The 20,021-nt window shown below is 37.4% G+C and overlaps 1 protein-coding gene across 3 annotated transcripts; it reads right to left on the reverse strand.

Moving 5' to 3' along the window:
• Positions 1 to 1,043: 1,043 nt before the first annotated feature.
• Positions 1,044 to 19,815, reverse strand: ELOC (elongin C). Of its 3 annotated transcripts, none has more exons than XM_060287034.2 (4): positions 19,772 to 19,815; positions 9,828 to 9,881; positions 7,761 to 7,904; positions 1,044 to 2,888 (listed from the first exon to the last, which is right to left on the reverse strand). In XM_060287034.2, exons 2-4 carry the CDS (start codon positions 9,829 to 9,831, stop codon positions 2,698 to 2,700), a joined length of 339 nt encoding a protein of 112 aa, XP_060143017.1. In that variant the 5' UTR covers positions 9,832 to 9,881; positions 19,772 to 19,815; the 3' UTR covers positions 1,044 to 2,697. The 3 variants fall into 3 exon arrangements, with proteins under 3 accessions (XP_060143017.1, XP_060143018.1, XP_030715404.1); XM_060287035.2 differs by lacking the exon at positions 19,772 to 19,815 and adding an exon at positions 19,083 to 19,167; XM_030859544.2 differs by lacking the exon at positions 19,772 to 19,815 and adding an exon at positions 18,910 to 19,060.
• Between the last annotated feature and the right edge of the window lie 206 nt (positions 19,816 to 20,021).

Consider the following 20,021-nt stretch of genomic DNA (forward strand, 5'->3'; position numbering starts at 1 on the left):
TTAAAAATGTGGTAAACACCACCCTATTGATGTGTAGTCTCCTTAATTTCCTGGAAGTGAAATGAAGAACCAGTCACCTGTTCAAGATAACTTGGCTTATTAGCACAAGATTTTATACTTTTTAACTCTTAGTTTGGTGCTGTGATATACCAAAATACTTCTAGACTAATAAATATTTGTTTAAACCAACAAACCATTAGGTGTGATATATAATATTTAAGAGTTTCTTATTATAGCCTAACAGGAATATAAAGACTTAGCACAAATATGACTAGCCTGGAATTAAATGAGATTTATATATTGCAAATAAAACACTATATATAAAATCAACTGCATCTATTGATTTCCAGATCTTATGTGTTTTACCAAACTTAGATATAACTAAGCAGAAGCTCAACTTAGCACTGCTAAGTCTAAATACAACCGAGCTTTGTTAATTTGTATGAATTTTCCTCTACACAGATAGGAATTACTAGCTTTAAACACTCTTCAATCTTTAACAGCAACTTTATATAATTTCTCAGAATACCTGTACCATTTTGAAAGAATAATTGATAAGTTTAGCAAAACGACCCACAGCTAAGATGACAGCTCCATATATAGCAAGATGTCTCTAAATGTATTTCTCTTTTAACATGAGCTGAATTTACTTATAGTAGATTGTATTCCTCAATATTAACAGCTCTTCAAAAGGAGACTTATCTGCCAGTAATAATTGCATGAAAGATAAGCAGTCTAAAAAGCATAAAATAATCTAGACAATACAAAAATGAAATAGTAACTGAATAAAACAAAGGATTTTGTGGTACTATTTTCTGTGCAGAAAAAGTATTGGGTAGATTTGCACATAATTCAAAAAGTAAACTAATCACCAAGTGTCAGAAAACTATTTAAGGTCTCAATACTATATAAAATCATCTCTTAAACTGAACCAAATAAAAATTCCTGCTATTCAATCATATGGCAAGATGTCCTGAAGCCAATAGTTTCATACATCCTCAGAAAAAGAGAAAATTAAGGCTAAAAAGATCAAACACCAAGTGTTCATCAAACCTTTCAGTCAATAGTCTTTATTAACATGCAAGTATCATTTGCCGCAAGCTATACAGTTTTTCCTAATCTTTCAGTTCTATTTCAATATTTTGAACTTAAGGTAACTTCTGGACCTAACATATAAAGTAACCTACTAAAATGGGTCAAAGTTAAACTGTATTCTAGCTATCACCTTGACCTTTAAGATCACAACTTAGGTTTATAATTGGCATTATTTGTCACCAAGTAGCAGAATATAATTCTAGTACTTGGTAATTCTATACTAAAATATGTAACAGTATGTCTTAAGATGTTACTGAAATATATGCAACTAACATTTATATTTAATTGCTTTCAATAACAATGTTAGGTCTTCTAAGAGGAAAAATTACTTTTATTGATCTTGTTTATGGTCTTTGCAGGTTCCAGAAAAACTGGTCCATATTGAACCAGTCTTAAAGAAGTAAGCTGAAGACTTAAATTTATAGACCCTATAATAACAGTTTTGTTTTACTACTAAGATAGAGACAATAATAAACCCAACTCTAGTGCTTCTTTTTCCACGACTAAGCAGAGACGCTCTATTATAGTTCTTCAAACTTTTTTTGTCTTAGTGTAAAAGTTGAATGACCTCTTCTATAAGTTTGAGTTCAGTAGAAGACCCAGATTATGGATATCATATCTAGTGGGACATACTTTAATTAACAGAAGATAATTAATATATCAAAGTGCATTATTAGATTTGCACTGCATCTCTCCACGTTTTTCTTATAATATTTCAGTTGAATGGAGGAAGACTGGAATTGTCAGAGAAGCCTTGTTCTTAGGATCTAGATGAAAAAGTTCATAGTGAGTCTTTTAAAACATATTTAAATAATGAGAAGTGTAATCACAACAAGGGACTATGTAAGAATGAATACTGCAAAGGAAACTTTATACAATGGATTGGCCAAAATGCACAATGCACATGAAACTGAAGTCATGTAGTTTACTTGTTGACCATGTGGCTAAAGTTCAAAAAGTCTCTGCTCCAAAAGCTGTACCTAGTAATCTTCCAAAATTGATTTTAAATAAAGTTCTTAAATTGTAGCAATAAACAAAAAGACAAGATACACTTAAACAATACTGCAGTTTATCAAAAGACACATAAGAAATTTCAACTCTCATGTCTTTGACAGTTATAAAAATCAATATTTTGGCTAAGTTATAAACATGTTTATAATGCAATTATATGCAATTGCATAACCCTAGTAATGCTAATGACAGCTGTAAGATCAGAATAGGTTTTTAAAAAAACACTAAAAACATAAAAATATGTAGCCCCATTATTTACCTGTAGAACGTGTTGAATTTATGCCTAAATTTCAGCATTTACTATATCACCACTGCTCTAATTTTAAAAATCACATCCAAAGGATAAGGCAAAACCACCTACGAATTGGCATATTTGTTTATTTCTCAATTTGTGAAAATGTCCTTAATTTGTTGATGTAGCAAACAAATTTCAACTCTGATTGCTATGCAAAAGAACAAGATAATCTGCTTTGCAATGAACTTTAAAGTTCAATTGCACACAGGCAACATGCTATATATGAAAAAATTACTAACTGAACTACAGGTATTAAATACTGAAAAAAGTTAACAGTTTATTATAATTTATTTTATTTAACAATCTAGGAAGTTTGCAGCCATCAGCAGTTCCAGTGCAATTTCAGGTGCAATTGGAAATTCAGGAATCTCCGTGGAGCTGTTAGTGTAGCGAACCTTGTAGGTAAAATACATGCATACTTTTGATAGCACATGTGAAGGGATCTCTCTAAAATTGACTTCATTAGTTTCGTTCTCAGCAAATTGACCTGGAAAAGAAAAGGAATTTGTTCGTGATACATGGGCTGACCTGTGTTCCTCCAAAATTCATATGTTTAAGTCCTAACCCCCAATACTTGAATGTGACTATGTTTGGAGATAGGTAATTAAGGCCCTAATCCAATATGACTGGCATCCCTATCAGAATAGGAGATGAGGCTGCAGACACACAGAGGTAAGACAACAGTGGGAAGACACAGGAAGAAGACAGTCATCTACAAGGCAAGGAGAGAGACCTCAGAAGAAACCAACTCTGTCAACACCTTGATCTCTAATTTCCACCCTCCAAAACTGTGAGAAAATAAATTTCTGTTTAAACCATCCAGTCAATGGTACTTTGTTATGGCAGCCCTAGCAAAACTAATATAATGCAAAAAGGATAAACCCAACTAGCATCAAATGAAATATGTAGATTTCTGAGTAGAAACATAAAAAAAATCTTTATTAAAACGACTCAGTCTAGGGAATTAAGTACTTATAGACCAGCAAGAGCTCTGTGCTATGTTGTCATGTAAATATAAATGATAAGTGAAAACACTATCCTTAAAGAATCTTTTCAAGAGACTAAATGCATTGTTTTCCCCTTTAGTTTTTAAAAATACGGTCATGTTAATGAGCTCTCATAAGCTACTTCCTCCCTTTGTTTAATAACAGTTCATACACTGTTTTTAGTGATCTCCCAATTTCTTTAGCTCTATGATTTCTTTACTATTGGGATAAAATATTTTCTTGGCAGTCTAGCACTAGCACTGTGCACTGAATATAAAAGGCAGAAAAATGTACTTTCTGAGAATGTAGTATTTTAAAAGTTTTCTAGTAATTGTCTATTGGTTGGGGGTAGGATGGGATGCGCAGAAAGGAAAGAAGGATTCAGCAGATAATTCATAGCAATGAGGTAAATTTTTGTTTGCCAATAACGAAAACTCTCTTTCTTAAATGTATGTATGAAATATTACCAATAGGCACTTATTAAGCCTTTGACACTAGACAAACATTAGTGTTTTCTTTAGGTGAAATTCGTATAACAGGTGGGAATATAAATTGGTATAGCCACTATGGAGAACAGTATGGAGGTTCCTTAAAAAACTAAAAATAGAGTTAGCATATGATCTAGCAGTCCCACTCCTGGGCGTATATCCAGAAAAGACGAAAACTCTAATTCGAAAACATACATGCACCCTTATGTTCACAGCAGCACTACTTACAATAGCCAAGACATGGAAGCAACCTAAACGTCCACTGACAGATGAATGGATAAAGAAGATGTGGTACATATATATATATTGGACTACTACTCAGCCAAAAGAAAAGAAAATAATGCCATTTGCAGCAACATGGATGGACTGAGACACTGTCATACTGAGTGACATCAGACACATAAAGACAAATATCAGATGATACCGCTTACAAGTGGAATCTAAAAAAAAAGGGTACAAGTGAACTTATTTACAAAACAAGTAGAGTCACGGATGTAGAAAACAAACTTATGGTTACTGGGTGGGAAAGAGGGGGTGGAATGAATTGAGAGATTGGGACTGACATATATACACTGCTATGTATAAAATAGGTAACTAATGAGAACCTACTGTAGAGCACAGGGAACTCTACTCAATGCTCTGTGGTGACCTAAACGGGAAGGAAACTAAAAAAGAGTGGATATATGTATACGTATGACTGACTCACTTTGCTGTACAGCAAGAAACTAACACAACATTGTAAAGCAACTGTGCTCCAATAAAAATTAATAATAATAGAAAAAAGAAATTCATATAAAAGTCACCAACTTAAGATGTGCAATTCAGTGTACATTCACAATGCCGAGCAACCATCCTCTCCATCTGGTTCCAAAACATCTTCGCCACCCCAAATAAAACCCACACCGCAGCCCCTGGAAAACACTAACCTGCTTTCTTTCTCTATGTTTTTGGGGGTTTTTTTTGCCACATTGCGCGGCTTGCATGATCTCAGTTCCCTGACCAGGAACTGAACCCAGGCCACAGTGGTGAAAGCACCGAATCCTTAATCACTAGACCACCAGGGAACTCCCCTCTACTTTCTGTCTCTATGGATTTATCTATTCTGGATATTTCATACAAATGGAAGTATACAACAATGTGTGTCTGGCTTCTTTCACTCAGCATAATGTTTTAAGGTGCATCCACCTTGTAGCATGCATCAGTAATTCATTCCTTTTCATGCAAGCATTAGTTTGATGCCGAAAGTTTGAAGCTTCAAAGATAAAACTCTTGTTTTTAAATTAAAGGAGATCAGACTTTGTAAAAGTCCTTTAATCTCAATTTTTAGTTAAAATTTTGTTGGCATCGGGATTTTTCCCCTAAAGTACATCCTAGTTCTGTCCAGTAGAAAAGTCTAAAAGCACTTCAACCCAGGAGCAATGAGTATTGCTAGCACCCACAGTGGGGTATCTAAGTACCATTTTCCATTAAAAAATCAAACCGAACCCCCCCCCCCAAACCCCAGGGCTCTTTAATGAATGGCTGTTTTTAGGATTGAGGAATAATGTACAAAATGAACCTGAGAAATTTTTTTATTACAGAAAGTAGTATAGCTATTCAAGGCTAATAAAACTGTGTCAAAAGGACACAGGAGCCAACCTGATCTGCTCCTTCTGGCATAAAAACGGAGCCGTTTGAGCATCAGTAAGAATGACTGCACCTAACTGAAAAATATCCAATAAAAAGTATATATGCAAAAAAACAAACAAAACAAACACTCTTTACTGTTGGAGGATGCTGGAGAACCAATTCTTTACTCTGAAAAATTGCACGTAAAGGGGAAAAAAAAAATCAAGCATTTATCTTTTCTTTCCCGTACAGACTATATTTCAGCATAACCAAATAGTTCTTCTTTATAGGAGAGTTCTAACTAATAAATGCAGAAGAAATTACAGAATTAGAAAATCTCTGTTTTATAATTCCAAATGAAGTAAATCTCAGCAATAATCACAGTGAATGCTAAAACTAAATATTATATGAAAGTCTGGGGAATTGCTCATGGACAAATCAGCTTGATAACTCTGGAACCCACTGATCAGTCTTGACATTGCTAAAAGACGTGATACAATAGGACTACAAGAGTTCCACCTATAAAGTATTCTTGCTAGAAAGATAAACTGGATTCTGTTCAAGGCTCTAGAGTTCTAATTATGAATTTACAAGATGAAACATGATTAAGTATAACCTGGATGTGGACATTATACAAATAACTTTGTTTCTAGTAAAATTGATAAGTCTGGAAAAAAAAGCAGGGGGGAGGTTGCAGGGGGACTATCATAGATTTTGCAAGTGAAATAACCTAATGTCAGGAATTTGCTTGAAATACTCTTTTAAAAAAAGTTAGGATAATAGACAAAACAAAACTGGCAAAATGTTGACAACTATTGAAGCTAGTTGATGGGTACAGGAAGGTGTGTTATGCTATTCTCTCCAAGTCTGTGTATGTTCTAAAATCTCCATAGTAAAAAATATAGAAAAGGGATTGCAAAGGATCCGAAATAGCCAAAACAATTTTGAAAAACAAAAACAAAGTTGGGGGCCTCACACTTCCCAATTTCAAAACTTACTACAAAGCTACAGAAATCAAAACAGCGTGATACTGGTATAACCACAGATACATAAATCAATGGAAAATCGAGAGCCCAAAAATAAACCTACATACCTATGGTCAACTGATTATCAACAGGGATGCCAAGACCATTCAGTATGGTCTCTCTGACAAATAGTAATGGGATGTCCACATGCAAAAGAATGAAGCTGATTCACACTATATGCAAAAATTAACTTAAAATCAAGAACCTAAATGTAAGTGCTTAAAACACAACTCCTGTAAGAAAACATAAGGTAAATCTTCATGACATTGAATTTGGCAATGCATTTTTAGACAGGACTCCAAAAATCGGAAACAACAAAAGGGAAAATAAATTGGACTTCATCAAAATAAAAAACTTCTGTGCATCAAAAGATACTATCAAGAAAAAACAGCCTACAGAATGAAGAAAGTATTTGCAAATCATTTATCTCATAAGGTATAAAGAATTTATAAAGAACTCTTAATAAAGTTCAGAATTTATAAAGAACTTATAAAGTGTCCAGAATTTATAAAGAACTCTTAAACTCAACAACAAAAAGACAAGTCAATTAAAAAATGGGCAACAAAATTGAATAGATATGCGTCAAAAGAAAATATACAAATGACCAGCAAGCACAAGCAGATATATTTAACTTCATCAGTCATTAGGGAATTGCTAAGCAAAATTACAATGAGATACCACTTCACACCCACTAAGATGGTTACAATCAGAAAAATGGAAAATAACAAATGTCAGGGAGGATGTGGAGAAACTGGAAGCCTCGTACACGGCTGGCAGGAACGTAAAATGGTTCAGCCACTGTGCAGACAGTTCAGCGTTTCCTCCAAGAGTTAAACACAGAATTACCCTATGCTCCGGAAATTCCAACCCTCAAGAAAAATTTTCTTGAGGTAAAATGGGAACAGTAGATATGTGGGAAGCAATAACTTCTATAGGTAAACTTTACATGTAACCAGGAGCAAAAATCACCAGAGTCCTTCTGTGGTGAACTGACCATGGAAACATAGGAAAATGATCCTTCCTATTACAAAAGAATCAATTAGGTTTTATTGAAACTATGGTAAATAACTGAAAACAGGAAATAGCAGAAGCCACTTTTTTCCCAATGCAACATAACCATGCAGTAATTAATGTTAGAACAGTTACTATCTTTCTTTTAATGTTATGAGTCATTTAATTCAACTTGAAAACACATTCATCAAACATTAAAAAAGTGAGGATATATTAAGAGGAAATAAAGAAATGTACCTACCTGGGCCACTCAACATGGCTTTTATTGTTCCTGATGTTAGCGCGTGTTCTCTTTTTACAATAAATTCATGACCATCCGAAGATATCAATTTGACATACATGGCGTCAGGGCCCTCACAGCCACCATAGGTTTTCTCTTCTCCATCTAAAGTATGTAGTAAGATAATTTTTGAATCACAAAATTTATTAAAAATAAACAGGTTTACCAAGGTTAGTATATGAATAACTCAGAGCAGAAACATTTCTGGAGAGTAATAGCCACCAAGATTTTAAACTTTTTAACTCCTTATTTTATTATTCTCTAAATATTTTCCAATATCAGAATAAACTTTACATTCAAGGATGTTTACTTTATTTATTTTTATTTTTAATTTTTGGCCACATGGCTTCTGGGATGTTAATTCCCCAACCAGGGATTGAAAATGGGCCACAGCAGAGAAAGCGCCAATTCCTAACCACTGGACCACCAGGGAACTCCCAAGGATGTTTACTTTAGATGAAAATTTACCAGTATTTTTCATGGAAGTATTAACAATTTGTGAACACAGCAGCACATTTAAATTTGAAGACTAAAAGAAAATATTCAAATAGTAAAACTTTAATTCTATGACCTGAAATACTCATTTTTAAAGTAAGATGCATGGTGTGTTTATGAATAAATGTTCATATGCCATGTGAGCGCAACTTCTGACAAGCCCCGTATTCTAAAATTTAGGGCCTTCGTTACTCAGCATTTTACTCTTGATCCATAAAAAAACGATCAAAAAATTTTACTGCCCAGTTTAAATTATTGCATGAATATTGAAACAATGACTACAGACAAATAATCAATCTTTAAAAATTCAAAGTAGAGGTGAGGTAGCTACCAGCTATCCTCAATGCCACCATGCCGGCTTCAGCCACAGGAACTGGCTCAACGTAACTTTCTGAGGGAGTATGTATTTTTATACAACCCTTTAAGATCTTTTCTCACACGTATAACTTTACAATTTTGTACCGACAGAATTTTAATTTTTATGGTACCAATACCTGAAAGAAAATATCTTAAGGCTTATTCTAAAAACTTAGGAAGACTTAGCAAGGAGAAGTACAGAGGATGAAGCTGAAGTACTGTTCAGTTACAAACATCCATTTACTCATTCATTTGTTATTAATTTAGAAATCCCTAAAACTGAGATTAACAAATATCAAAGTCACTTACGTACTACCACTGCCAAAAACGTTTAACCTGAATCTAATGAGGAGGAAATACTCAGACAAATCTAAATTTAAATGAGTCATGAAAGACCTCACTCCTCACCCAATCCCAAAAGTAGGGAACTGTTTAAAGAACACAAAAGAGATAAATTAATGCAATAAGTAAATCCTTGATTGGACCCTGGATTTAAAAATAATAAACCCACTGTAAAGAACACTATTGAAAAAACTGAAATTCTGAATATGGACTGAATTACGAGATGCATGCTTAAGCATTTAGGTGTGGAGTATTACATGTACAATTAATAAATAGAACAGAAAAAAAAGCTTGTGTGTGTTTTTGTGTGTATATGTGGGTACATAAACACATACAAACGTATACACGCAGGAAAAGCAAATATGACAAAACGTTAACTAGTGAAGGCTATAGTGTATTATTCTTGCAATTTTTCATAATAAAAAGCTGGGGGACTCATAAAGATGCATGTAACTTCTAATTATAGACTATTCAAGAGTACAGATTTTTAGCAGTTTTTGCCAACCTCTGAGAACAAAAATAAAAATTATCAATTATTTAAATTTATACTTCCAGTATTTTTTTTTTTTTTTTGGCAAGAGAAACCACTTTCTATGTATGTTGGGAGAGTTTCTAATTTCCTAAGGTACAATAACTAGCAATCACAAATTAAATTTGGCATAATAATGTTACTGATCTGCTTTTCAGAAATATATAATAAACATAAGCTGCTGATTTAAACAACTAATTTCAGTCTACTCTACTTTCTTACTTGCATTCACTGACTTCAAAGGCCTATCTTTGAGAAGAAAGCTTCAACTAATTGAACTACAAAATGACTTTTATATAACTTACCCATTATGTTCTTATGAAATTCTACTTTGAGTCCACAGGAACTTTAGTAGTTTCCTGAAATATAACAATACTATATTGAGATTAATGCCAGAATAACATGTTTTCCCATTATTTTTTAATACGTCCTTGGTGTTACAAGTGCAAGGACTCTCTCTGCTATGTAAGTTTCCCAGCCACCACAATATGGAACAGTATCAAGTTTCTGAACATCTGAGAGAAGATGATCACCTCCAGGACAGTAAAGTCTAAATACAGATTTTCCCCCCGCCTTTTTAAGGTAACTATTCTGACAACAGTTTAAAAACACATATGTTGTTCCTTAGGAGCTGAACTGAACTTGAAGGAGACACCCTTGGCCTTAATCATCTTTGTATACTATAGCTACTAGATACTGGTAAACATTAAAGCAAGTATCTGCTAAATGAATGACAACATGATAAATCCAAGGATGTGAAGTAGCTTTCCTGTGAATAAAAAAGGTAAGGCTTGCCCTCTTCTTATGTAAGTGTGCACATCTATAATACATTTTACTGTTCCATCCCTTCTGCACAGAGGCTACCAAAGTTCTGAGATGTAACAACGAAGTGTTAAAAAAAAATTTAATTTTTGAGAAATCTTAAATTTCACGAAAGAAATGACTACCAAAGGAAAAGAGCTCATGTTTTCAGTAATTTGTATTTTAACAGCATTTCTTCGAAGGAGGATTTTTTCATCCGAATATTATTTTTTATGTCATTATCAGAAAAACAGTGTATCCTAATTATCCTGTTCTCTAAGAAATTCCTGACCAATAAACCTATGTAATCCCTCACCTTAAAAAACATCATTGATGTATAGAGAAGCTGAATGCTCCAGGTGTTGACAGAGTCAGGGGAAAAATTAAATGTTAGTCTAGAACACTCCCCAAGCATGTAGGGAGGTATTTAAAGTACCATGTCTAATGTGAGAGAAAGGCAGCGGGGCAATGTAACGTTTTTACCAACCATTTGAGGGCCTAATGAGTGTAAACGTTGCATTAAATGCCTTGCATACATTGTCTTATTTTAAAACAACACTTCCACAGGGGAATTATCATTCCCATTTTAGAGATGAGAAAACATGAGGAGGCTGCTACCTGCTCAAGGCTTCTACAGCTTAAGTGGCAACATGAGAATTTAAACCTGGGTAGGTTTGCTTTAGAGCCCACGCTCCCTTCCATTATTCCATACCACCATGGTAACAAATTCTGGCTCCTGTTAAAACTTCTTTTCCACTACTGCTGAGAGGTGCTGATAAAAATCCTTAGATAGTTATCTAAAATTTAAAAACAGTACTCTGTCATTTTTTGGTCAAAGTAGTAAGCAATTAAAAAATTTATCAGTCATTATTATTTTCTTCTGTTCATACTGCTTTGTACTCCTTCTAAAACACAAAAAAAGGAAAACATGCTAGAAAAGCTAGAAGAAGAAGAATTTCAAGTGCCAACTTTTCTCTGGAAAATCTCCAGAGCAAAACACCCAGGTTGTTTACTTAACCAGCAGTAGCTAAGCAACCATGAAAAGTCACACCTGAGAAGCCCTTTGGGTAGCAACAGTTTTTCTACAGACTTCTTAACATAGTAAATCAATTCCATCATTTACAAAAGGGTCAAGGTTGCGGGAGGAGGGAGCTCCCCATCACTAACAAAGAAAGAGTAAATCAACACTAACAATTAGGAGTAAACACTGATTCCTATGTGGAAGTTAAAAGTATTTGAAATATGATTAAATTAGGACTTAACCCACAAATAACCTATACAAATCTAAGTTTGGGGCTACAAAATCTCAGTGTGAACATCTGAACATCTACTCCACAACCGAATTAGGTATATATGAATTAGGTAGGTAAGAGGAAGTGGTTGAACAGTGGGTTGAGAATAGTTCCAGGCAGAAGACATGAACAAAGGCTTGATGTCATTGTGCTTTTAGAGTGTTATACAGAAACATTACTTTTTTATAGTTTTCTATTTTTTAGATTTTTATTATCTAACAAATACTTAGAAATTCTAGCCTAGGGCCTACACTGAAATCAGTTTTTATCCTAGTATCTTTGAACACCAAAAAGATCTTTAAACAGCCCATCCCTTTTCTGATTTGAAATGTTACCCTTATCATATACTATATTACTACATGGATTTCTAGACTGTATTCTGTTCCATCAATCTGTTTATACCTGACCAATATCCCCACTGTTTTAATTACAATAGTGTGATAAACATGTTTTTGCTAAGGAGCTGGGCAAGTCCACATTTTGTTATTACACATTTCTCATTAGGTCTACTTTTAGGTACTTTATAGTTCCCATTATGAATGGGATCTGTTTTCTCGATTATACTTTCTGAAAGGTTATTGCTGGTGTTTTAAAGAAAACTTTTTAAATTCGGTAAGTTGAGCTTGTATTCCATGATCTTCACAAACTCTTATTAGTTCTAATAGTTTTTCAGCTGACTTGCTTGGATTAGCTAAGTAGATGAGAGCAACAGCTGCAAATCTATTCTTTGTATCTTTTTGCTTTTTTACATTGGTTATTTACCTGGAAAAAATAAGGTTAGATGTCTAACCGACATCACTCACAAAAACACACTACAGTTTAAAGAACCAAATGTAAAAAAACCCCACTGAACTCTAGAAAAATAGCAGAAGAAAAAATACAAATAGCTCATAGACCTGTATAAAAATGTTTGACCCCAATGGTAATAAGAAAACTAAAACATTAAAACTTGCTAAGAACCAAGTTTTGGAGGGAAGGGGAAATAGGTGATACTAAACAAAAATAGTATATTTATACTTTTGAAATATTATGGGGCAGTGAAAAGGAAAAGTTAAACCTATATATATAATAACATGGAAATACCAAGATAAACTGTTAATTTTTTAAAAAGCAGATTAGAATGATAGGTACAGGTTGATGTCATTTAAGTAAAATGAGGGATTTCTCACCTATTAACCTCATGTTTTCTGCTGGAAAAAAAAAATATAAAAATAACCCTGAATAGCCAAAACAATTTTGAGAAAGAAGAACAGAGCTGAAGGTACCATGCTCCCTGATTTCAAACCACTACTACAAGCTACAGTAATCAAGACAGTATGTAAAAAACAGTCACATAGATCAATAGAACAGAACAGAGAGCCCAGAAATAAGCCCACACTTATATGATCAATTAATCTATGACAAAAGAGCCAAGAATATTCAGTGGGAAAAAAGACAGCCTCTTCAATAAATGGTGTTGGGAAAACTGGACAGCTACTGCAAAAGAATCAAACTGAACTACTGTCTCATACTATATATAAAAATAAACTCAAATACTTAAATGTAAGACCTGAAATCATAAAACTCCTAGAAGAAAACATAGTGCGTTCTCTGACATTGGTCTTAGCAGTATTTTTTGGGATATGCCTCCTCAGGCAAGGGAAACAAAAGCAAAGATGAACAAATGGGACTACATCAAACTAAGTAAAAAACTTCTGCACAGCAAACAAAACCATCAACATAATTAAAATGCCACCTACTGAATGGGAGAAGATGTTTGCAAACAATCTGTCTGATAAGGGGTTAATACCCAAAATATATAAAGAACTCATGCAACTCAATATCAAAAAAACCCCAAACAACCCCAATTAAAAAATGAGCAGATGGGCTTCCCTGGTGGCGCAGTGGTTGAGAGTCCGCCTGCCGATGCAGGGGACACGGGTTCGTGCCCCGGTCCGGGAAGATCCCACATGCCGCGGAGCGGCTGGGTCCGTGAGCCATGGCCGCTGAGCCTGCGCATCCGGTGCCTGTGCTCCGCAATGGGAGAGGCCACAGCAGTGAGAGGCCCGCGTATCGCAAAAAAAAAAAAGTGCAGAGGACCTAAATAGACATTTTTCCAAAGAAGACACACAACACACAGACAGCCAACAAATACATGAAAAGATACTCAACATCATTAATCACCAGGGAAATGCAAATTGAAACCACAACGAGATGCCACCTCAGACCTGTCAGAATGGCTATCATCATTTTTGGCAAGGATGTGGAGAAAAGGGAACCCTCACGCAGTGCTGGTGGGACTGTAAATAGGTGCAGTCACTATGGAAAACAGCATGGAAGCACTACCATGGATCCAGCATTCCACTTCTGTGTATTTTTTCTAAAGACAACAAGAACACTAATTCAAAAAGATACACACACCCCTACATTCACTGTAGCATTATTTACAATAGTCAAGATATGGAAGCAACCTAAGTGCCCATCGATAGATGAATGGATAAAGATATGATACATACACACATACATGCTACAAGATTACTCATATAATGGAATATTACTCAGCCATAAAAAAGAATGAAATCTTGCCATTTGTGACAACATGGGTATTATACTAAGTGAAACAAGTCAGACAGTGAAAGACAAAAACTGCATGATTTCACTTATATGTGGAATCTAAAAACCAAAATGAATGAACAGACACAACAAAACAGAACCACAGACTCACAGATACAGGAGAACAAACCAGTGACTGCCACGGGGGAGGGGGTGGGGGAATGAGTGAAGTAGGCAAGGGAGATTAAGAGGTACAAACTGCCAGTTAGGAGTCCTGAGTCATGGGGATGAAATCTACAGCGTGGGGAATATAGTCAATAATATTGTAATATCTCTGTATAGTGACAGATGGCACCAGACTTATTGTGGTGATCATTTTGTAATGTATAGAAATATAGAATCACTATGCTGTGCACCTGGAACTAATGTAGTGCTGTGCGTCAATTATACTTCAATTTTCAAAAAAAAATCATAAAAATACGTGTTTGAAAGTACAAATAACTAGGAAACTATGATTTAAAACTGATTTTTAAAAAGAAACAAGTATGCAGAACTAAGCCACTCATGAAGGAAACAATCGTCAGTCAGCCTGATGACTTATTCTTAACAATATGTAAGAATATGATTAATTTGGAAAACAAAGTAAATTACATTAACCAAAAATTATCTAATGTTTAGGTCTATTTGAAGAGGCAAGAAGAGCGGCTTTGGCCATTAATACAAATTGACAGAAGTTACACAATTCCAGTTTGTAACAAGACATCAGAATATCTTGCCTAGAATGTGCTTAAAGTGTCGCTGAATTTATTTATCTCAGGATGAGATAAAATTCTCATTCTGGCTTATTCAACTTATAACAATGCTCCTATAGTACTTAACTCTTGTGCAGGCAGTTTTAATACTTTTGGCAAAGTAACTCAGTGTCGTTAGAAGTCCATATTTGAATTTCTACTCTGCACATTTCTATCTTGAGACCCAGATAGGTTAAATGATAAGACTTCTGTTTCTTCATCTCCCAAATGAGGAAATTGGACTCAACTGTGCCTAAAGTCCCTTCCAGCTCTACCATTTCATGACTGAACCCATGTGAAATTCACCCTCCCTCTACAACAAACTGCCCATAACTCCCAATTTCCCACTTTATTAAGCAAGAGTCACTCCCACACAGCACACAACTCAAGAGCTCTAGAGTGCTGTGTGTTCCCACTGAGGCTGTCTTGTCTGCCTTACCCTGTAACCTACCTAATCTCCCTCTTAGACAATGATCTCTGAACTCCTTTGTTTTGGTCTAAAAAGTATGAACAAGTACTTCACTATATAGTGTGTACCTAATTATAGATTCTACACACAATAAAATAATTAAAAAGAACCTTTAAATGATGGGCTGAAAGTAAACAAATATAAACCCAACCCTGACCTTGCTTCATCCCACTGTGAAGAGTTCACGAAGACTGGCACCATGCGTGCCTCGCAGCCCTTACACCCTTAACTCCCTGCCCTCTCCTCTGACGTAGCTACCCACCCAAATCCCAACCCTGGCCAAACCCGATTCTCCACCGAGCTCAGGCCTCAACCAAAGACTGAATTGGCTGAAGAAAAGTCACAACCATTGTGACTGGTCTCAATTTTAAATTTATGCCCACACACTTTAAACAGATACTTGGTGTCGGACTGATCCTCCTACCTAGTCAACTGGCTTTCCTACTCTGAGAAAATTCACGGCATCCCCTAAACCTCCAACATACCTCTCCTCCCTACCCTGACAACTTCACTTATTTCACCAGCAAAACAGAAACAAGTCACTTCAACTGCCTTATCTTTCCACCTTCATCCTACCTGCATCTATATACCATATACTTCCTGTTTCAAAAGTTGAGTAAAAATGATCCTTCCTATGCAAGGCCAACCTTTCCAGCTAAGCACAGTGATCCAAGGACTTTGTCCTGCCACAATTCAACATATCAAAATGCTGTAACATCATCACTACCATACACTTCTCTATAACCCATACTGATCAGACTTTTTAGACCTCTAGTCCATTCAAAGTGCTCTTGTCAAATTTCAACTACTTGGTCACTGGGTCAATTTTTTAAATTATTTTATTTATTCATTTAAAAATATTTATTTATTTATTTGGCTGCACGGGGGTCTTAGTTGCGGCATGCATGTGGGATCTAGCTCTGGACCAGGGATCGAACCCGGGCCCCCTGCATTGGAAGCGCGGAGTCTTGACCACTGGACTGCCAGGGAAGTCCCCTCTGGGTTAATTTTTCATCATCATCTTACTCTTAGGGTTTTACAGTTGACTCCGCCCTCTTTTCTGAAACATTTTCTTCCCTTAGCATTACAGATTCCACACCCTCCTGGCCTTTCTGCTTCTGTCACTGTTTGCTCTTCCTCTGACCCGAGTGCTCCCAGACATCTGCCCTCTTCTCCATTAATACTCTTTACTTGATGTCCTCTGGTCCATAGTTTTAAATATCACAAGTAAAATATGACTCCAAGATTACCTCCCTAGCCTGACTTCTCCCCTGAGCAACAGCAGTGGATATCCTACTTGCCTACTGCACATATTCTGAGCGGTATAAAGTCATCCACCTGAGTACACTCTATACAGAACTCCTGCTTTATTGCTCAGAAACCAGTTCACCTGCCCCAGTCTTCCTCATTCCAGTAAACGGTGCTACTGTTCACCCAGATGCTTGGGCAAAACAGGTGACTCCTCCAAATTGTTTTTCGTCCTGGGGCGAAGGTAAGAACCATTTGGCTCCACCTTCAAATTACATTCCAAATCAGACCACTACTCACTAACTTCCAACTCTACATCTCTAGTTCAAGCTACCACATGGCAACTGAACTACCAGCCTCCTTAGGAGCTGGTTTTTCCACTTTCCTCCAACTCTCAGTTTGCCACTCAGCAATCAGTCATCAAAAGCATAAGCCAGGTATCACTCCCCTGCACAAAATCCTCTAATGGCTTCTCATTACAGACAGAACAAGGACTGTAAAGTTCCATCTTATTTACTCCTTGCTAACCACTCTGATCTCATCTCCCATCACTCTTCCTTCATTAACGTCCAGCCATACTGGCCTTCTAAGTATTTTAATAGGTCAAGTTCATTCCTCCCTTAAGGTCTATGCATTTACAGTTACTGCTGTCTGAAAAACTTCCTTCAGATCTTTATTATTTTAGTCTCCAGGCAAAGCATTAACGCCTCAGAGAGGTAGGTCTTCCTTGATCACTTCCTTTCAAAAGCAGACACCACACCCTAGTCCTCTAACTTAATCTAACTCTAATCTAGATACAGTCTCTTCACGTTTATCACCACCTGAAACTGTATTTGCTTACATAATGTATAGCCTCTTTCCTCAAGCTCGGTGAGGGCAGGCCTCATTTAGTACCTAGCATACAAAAGATGTTCAATAAAGAGTTGAGTGAATGGCACTACTGTTTTCTTAATCACCAAGGCTTGAAATTTTGAGCATCACTGGGTGAGCTTTTTCTGATCTTATTTAATAATGGAACAGTAAACATTTAGGACAGGTTAGCTGAAATGCATTAACACATACCAGTGTAAATACAAAGATTTTCCAGATTATTTTCTAGTACTGAAAAAAATCTACCCAAAAAACCCAAACAAGCAATTTATAAGATATAAATATTACTTTGGAACTTGATATATAGAACTGACTATAACTTCTGACTACAAACTACTGACTATATTACAGAATTACCATAATGTAATGAAACTAGTATCTTCCATTTGAAATAAATTTATATCCATATATATTTTTTGGAATGGTAGATAGTTATTAGGTAAATCTCACACTTAAGAAAAAAAAGGACAGTCATTTAAAAATTAAGTATGAAGCCAAAATCATCACTGGCAATAAGCACTTAATACCCACGATGACAGGGACCATAGTTGTCTCCTTGCCACTGTATCTCCAAAATGAATGAATCCACGTGTGAACAGTGATATTTCAACATCATGAAGTATGCCACAATTATAATGTCAACGAGATCCGAGACGTATCATTTTAGTCCACTAAGCAAAAAAGGAAACTAGTTGGGGATCAGAAAGCAAATCTGGCAGTTTGAAAATGAGGTTTTAAAACTCTAAAGGATTGCGGTTGTTTTCCACACTGAAGGCGATGCAGAGTGGAAATGCTCGCACTAATAATTCAAACTCCATAGCTGTATTAAAGAGGTTCCATAAGAGAAACTTAATGGCCACTGTACTTGACACTAGATACCTCCTTTCAGATGAGACTGGGAGGCAGATGCACGGCAGCCCCAAAACACCAAGTCGGGCAGAGATCACCCAACAAGTTGGTAAACTTCTCGGGGTCCCGCAACTGGGAAGAGCGAAGGCCCTCTTCTATAACTAGGGGCTGACCCCAAGGAAAGAACGAATCTGAGTGCACCCGGGGAAAGCAAAAAGGGAAAGAGACAGGGCTGCCATGCTCCTAACTCCACCCTGCCCGCGTTTAACCCCGAGGAGGCCCAGTCTCACCGGCCGCCGCCCCTCCTTCCACCCTTTTCCAAGCCCACCGAGCGGCGCCAGGAAAGGTCCCGCCGCCCTCCTCTCCCCTCCCCCAAACCAAGAGCCGAAGAGGCCAGGGAAGGTTAAGAGCTTCCGTTCCTTCCCCGCCCAAATGGGAAGGGGTGGGAAGTGGGATGGCGAGCGCGCCCACTAGGAGCCTCCCCCGTCCCCCACGCAGGCCCGGAGCTCCGTTCCCACCCCAGACCGAGACTCACTCGTCAGCCACGCAGCAACCACAGCCACCGCACCGGGTCCACGCGCACCGCCACAGCCCCTACACCAGGGCCGCCCCCCCACCCCCAGCTGCTTGCCGCCGTGGGTTCCGGGGCAGTTGGAGGAATCACTTCCGCTGGGTCACGGACGCTTTCTACGCGCGGGAGATTAGTACCTAGTGAGGCGGGGACTCCCTGAGTCCGTCGCCCGCCAGCGTCTACAGGAAGTGCGCAGCGTCACCTCCCTTCTCCCACATGCCAAGCCTAAAAGGACGGTAGTCCCTGGAAAGTCTCAACCAATCCTATTCTGGGTCTTTTGATTCCCAGCATGCAGCGCCAATCCTGATCTGATTTCCGCGGGGACTGCATCCTCAAAGAGGTGCTGGGGGTCGGGGGGCTGGGGGGTGGGGGCCGAGGCAGCATTGCATCCTGGGATTTGTAGTTTATCTGGCGGGTAGTGTCGGTTTGGTTGAGGCAGCACTGCAACCTGGGACTTGTAGTTTCTCACGCTGAATGTTAAGAACCTTGTAATTTTGGAGGTTGTTCCTGCCGCTCGTTTGGGGGTACGCGTAGAGGTCGGAGACTATCTGCAGAGGAAAGATTGGATAGTGGGAGTGCGGTTGCTATGCTAACAAGATCGTGCTCTTTATGAAGCAGCTTGTCTTTTGTGAAAAGTTGCAGAGCTTGTTGAAGAGCATCCCAACAGCTCGCGAAATCGCTGGCCTCATTTCCTCTCTTCCCGGTACCTTTCAGTGTTTACTGAAAACTAACCACGCCCCCCACCCCCACTCTGAGGCCTTTCCCCCACCTCCTGCCCCCTCCCAGCCACAGGGTTGCTCAGCTTCTGGATTCTGAAATCACTCACCGAAAGTCCTGCCACCAGTAGTCAGTTCTGACACCATCTTTGTCACTCCACGCCCCCTTTGCCCCTCCTTCCTCTCCTCTCTCTCCCGGTCTCTCCCCGGCGCGCTTCCCCCCAACCCCCATCCACCTATCATTTTTACAAATCTTACCTCCACTTAAGATGGGGTTATGTCCTGATAAGCCCAGTGGAATTTGAAAATGTCGTAAGTCGAAAATGCATTTAATAGACCTAACATAATTTAGCCTAGCTT

Source organism: Globicephala melas, chromosome 17 (genome assembly GCF_963455315.2).
Source record: "Globicephala melas chromosome 17, mGloMel1.2, whole genome shotgun sequence".
Lineage (NCBI taxonomy): Eukaryota > Metazoa > Chordata > Mammalia > Artiodactyla > Delphinidae > Globicephala > Globicephala melas.

Coding starts and splice junctions, on each gene's coding strand:
- ELOC (XM_060287034.2), bottom strand. Junction 2,889..7,760: donor AGCCATGTTGAGTGGCCCAG/GTAGGTACATTT, acceptor TTTCTTTTCCAG/GTCAATTTGCTGAGAACGAA.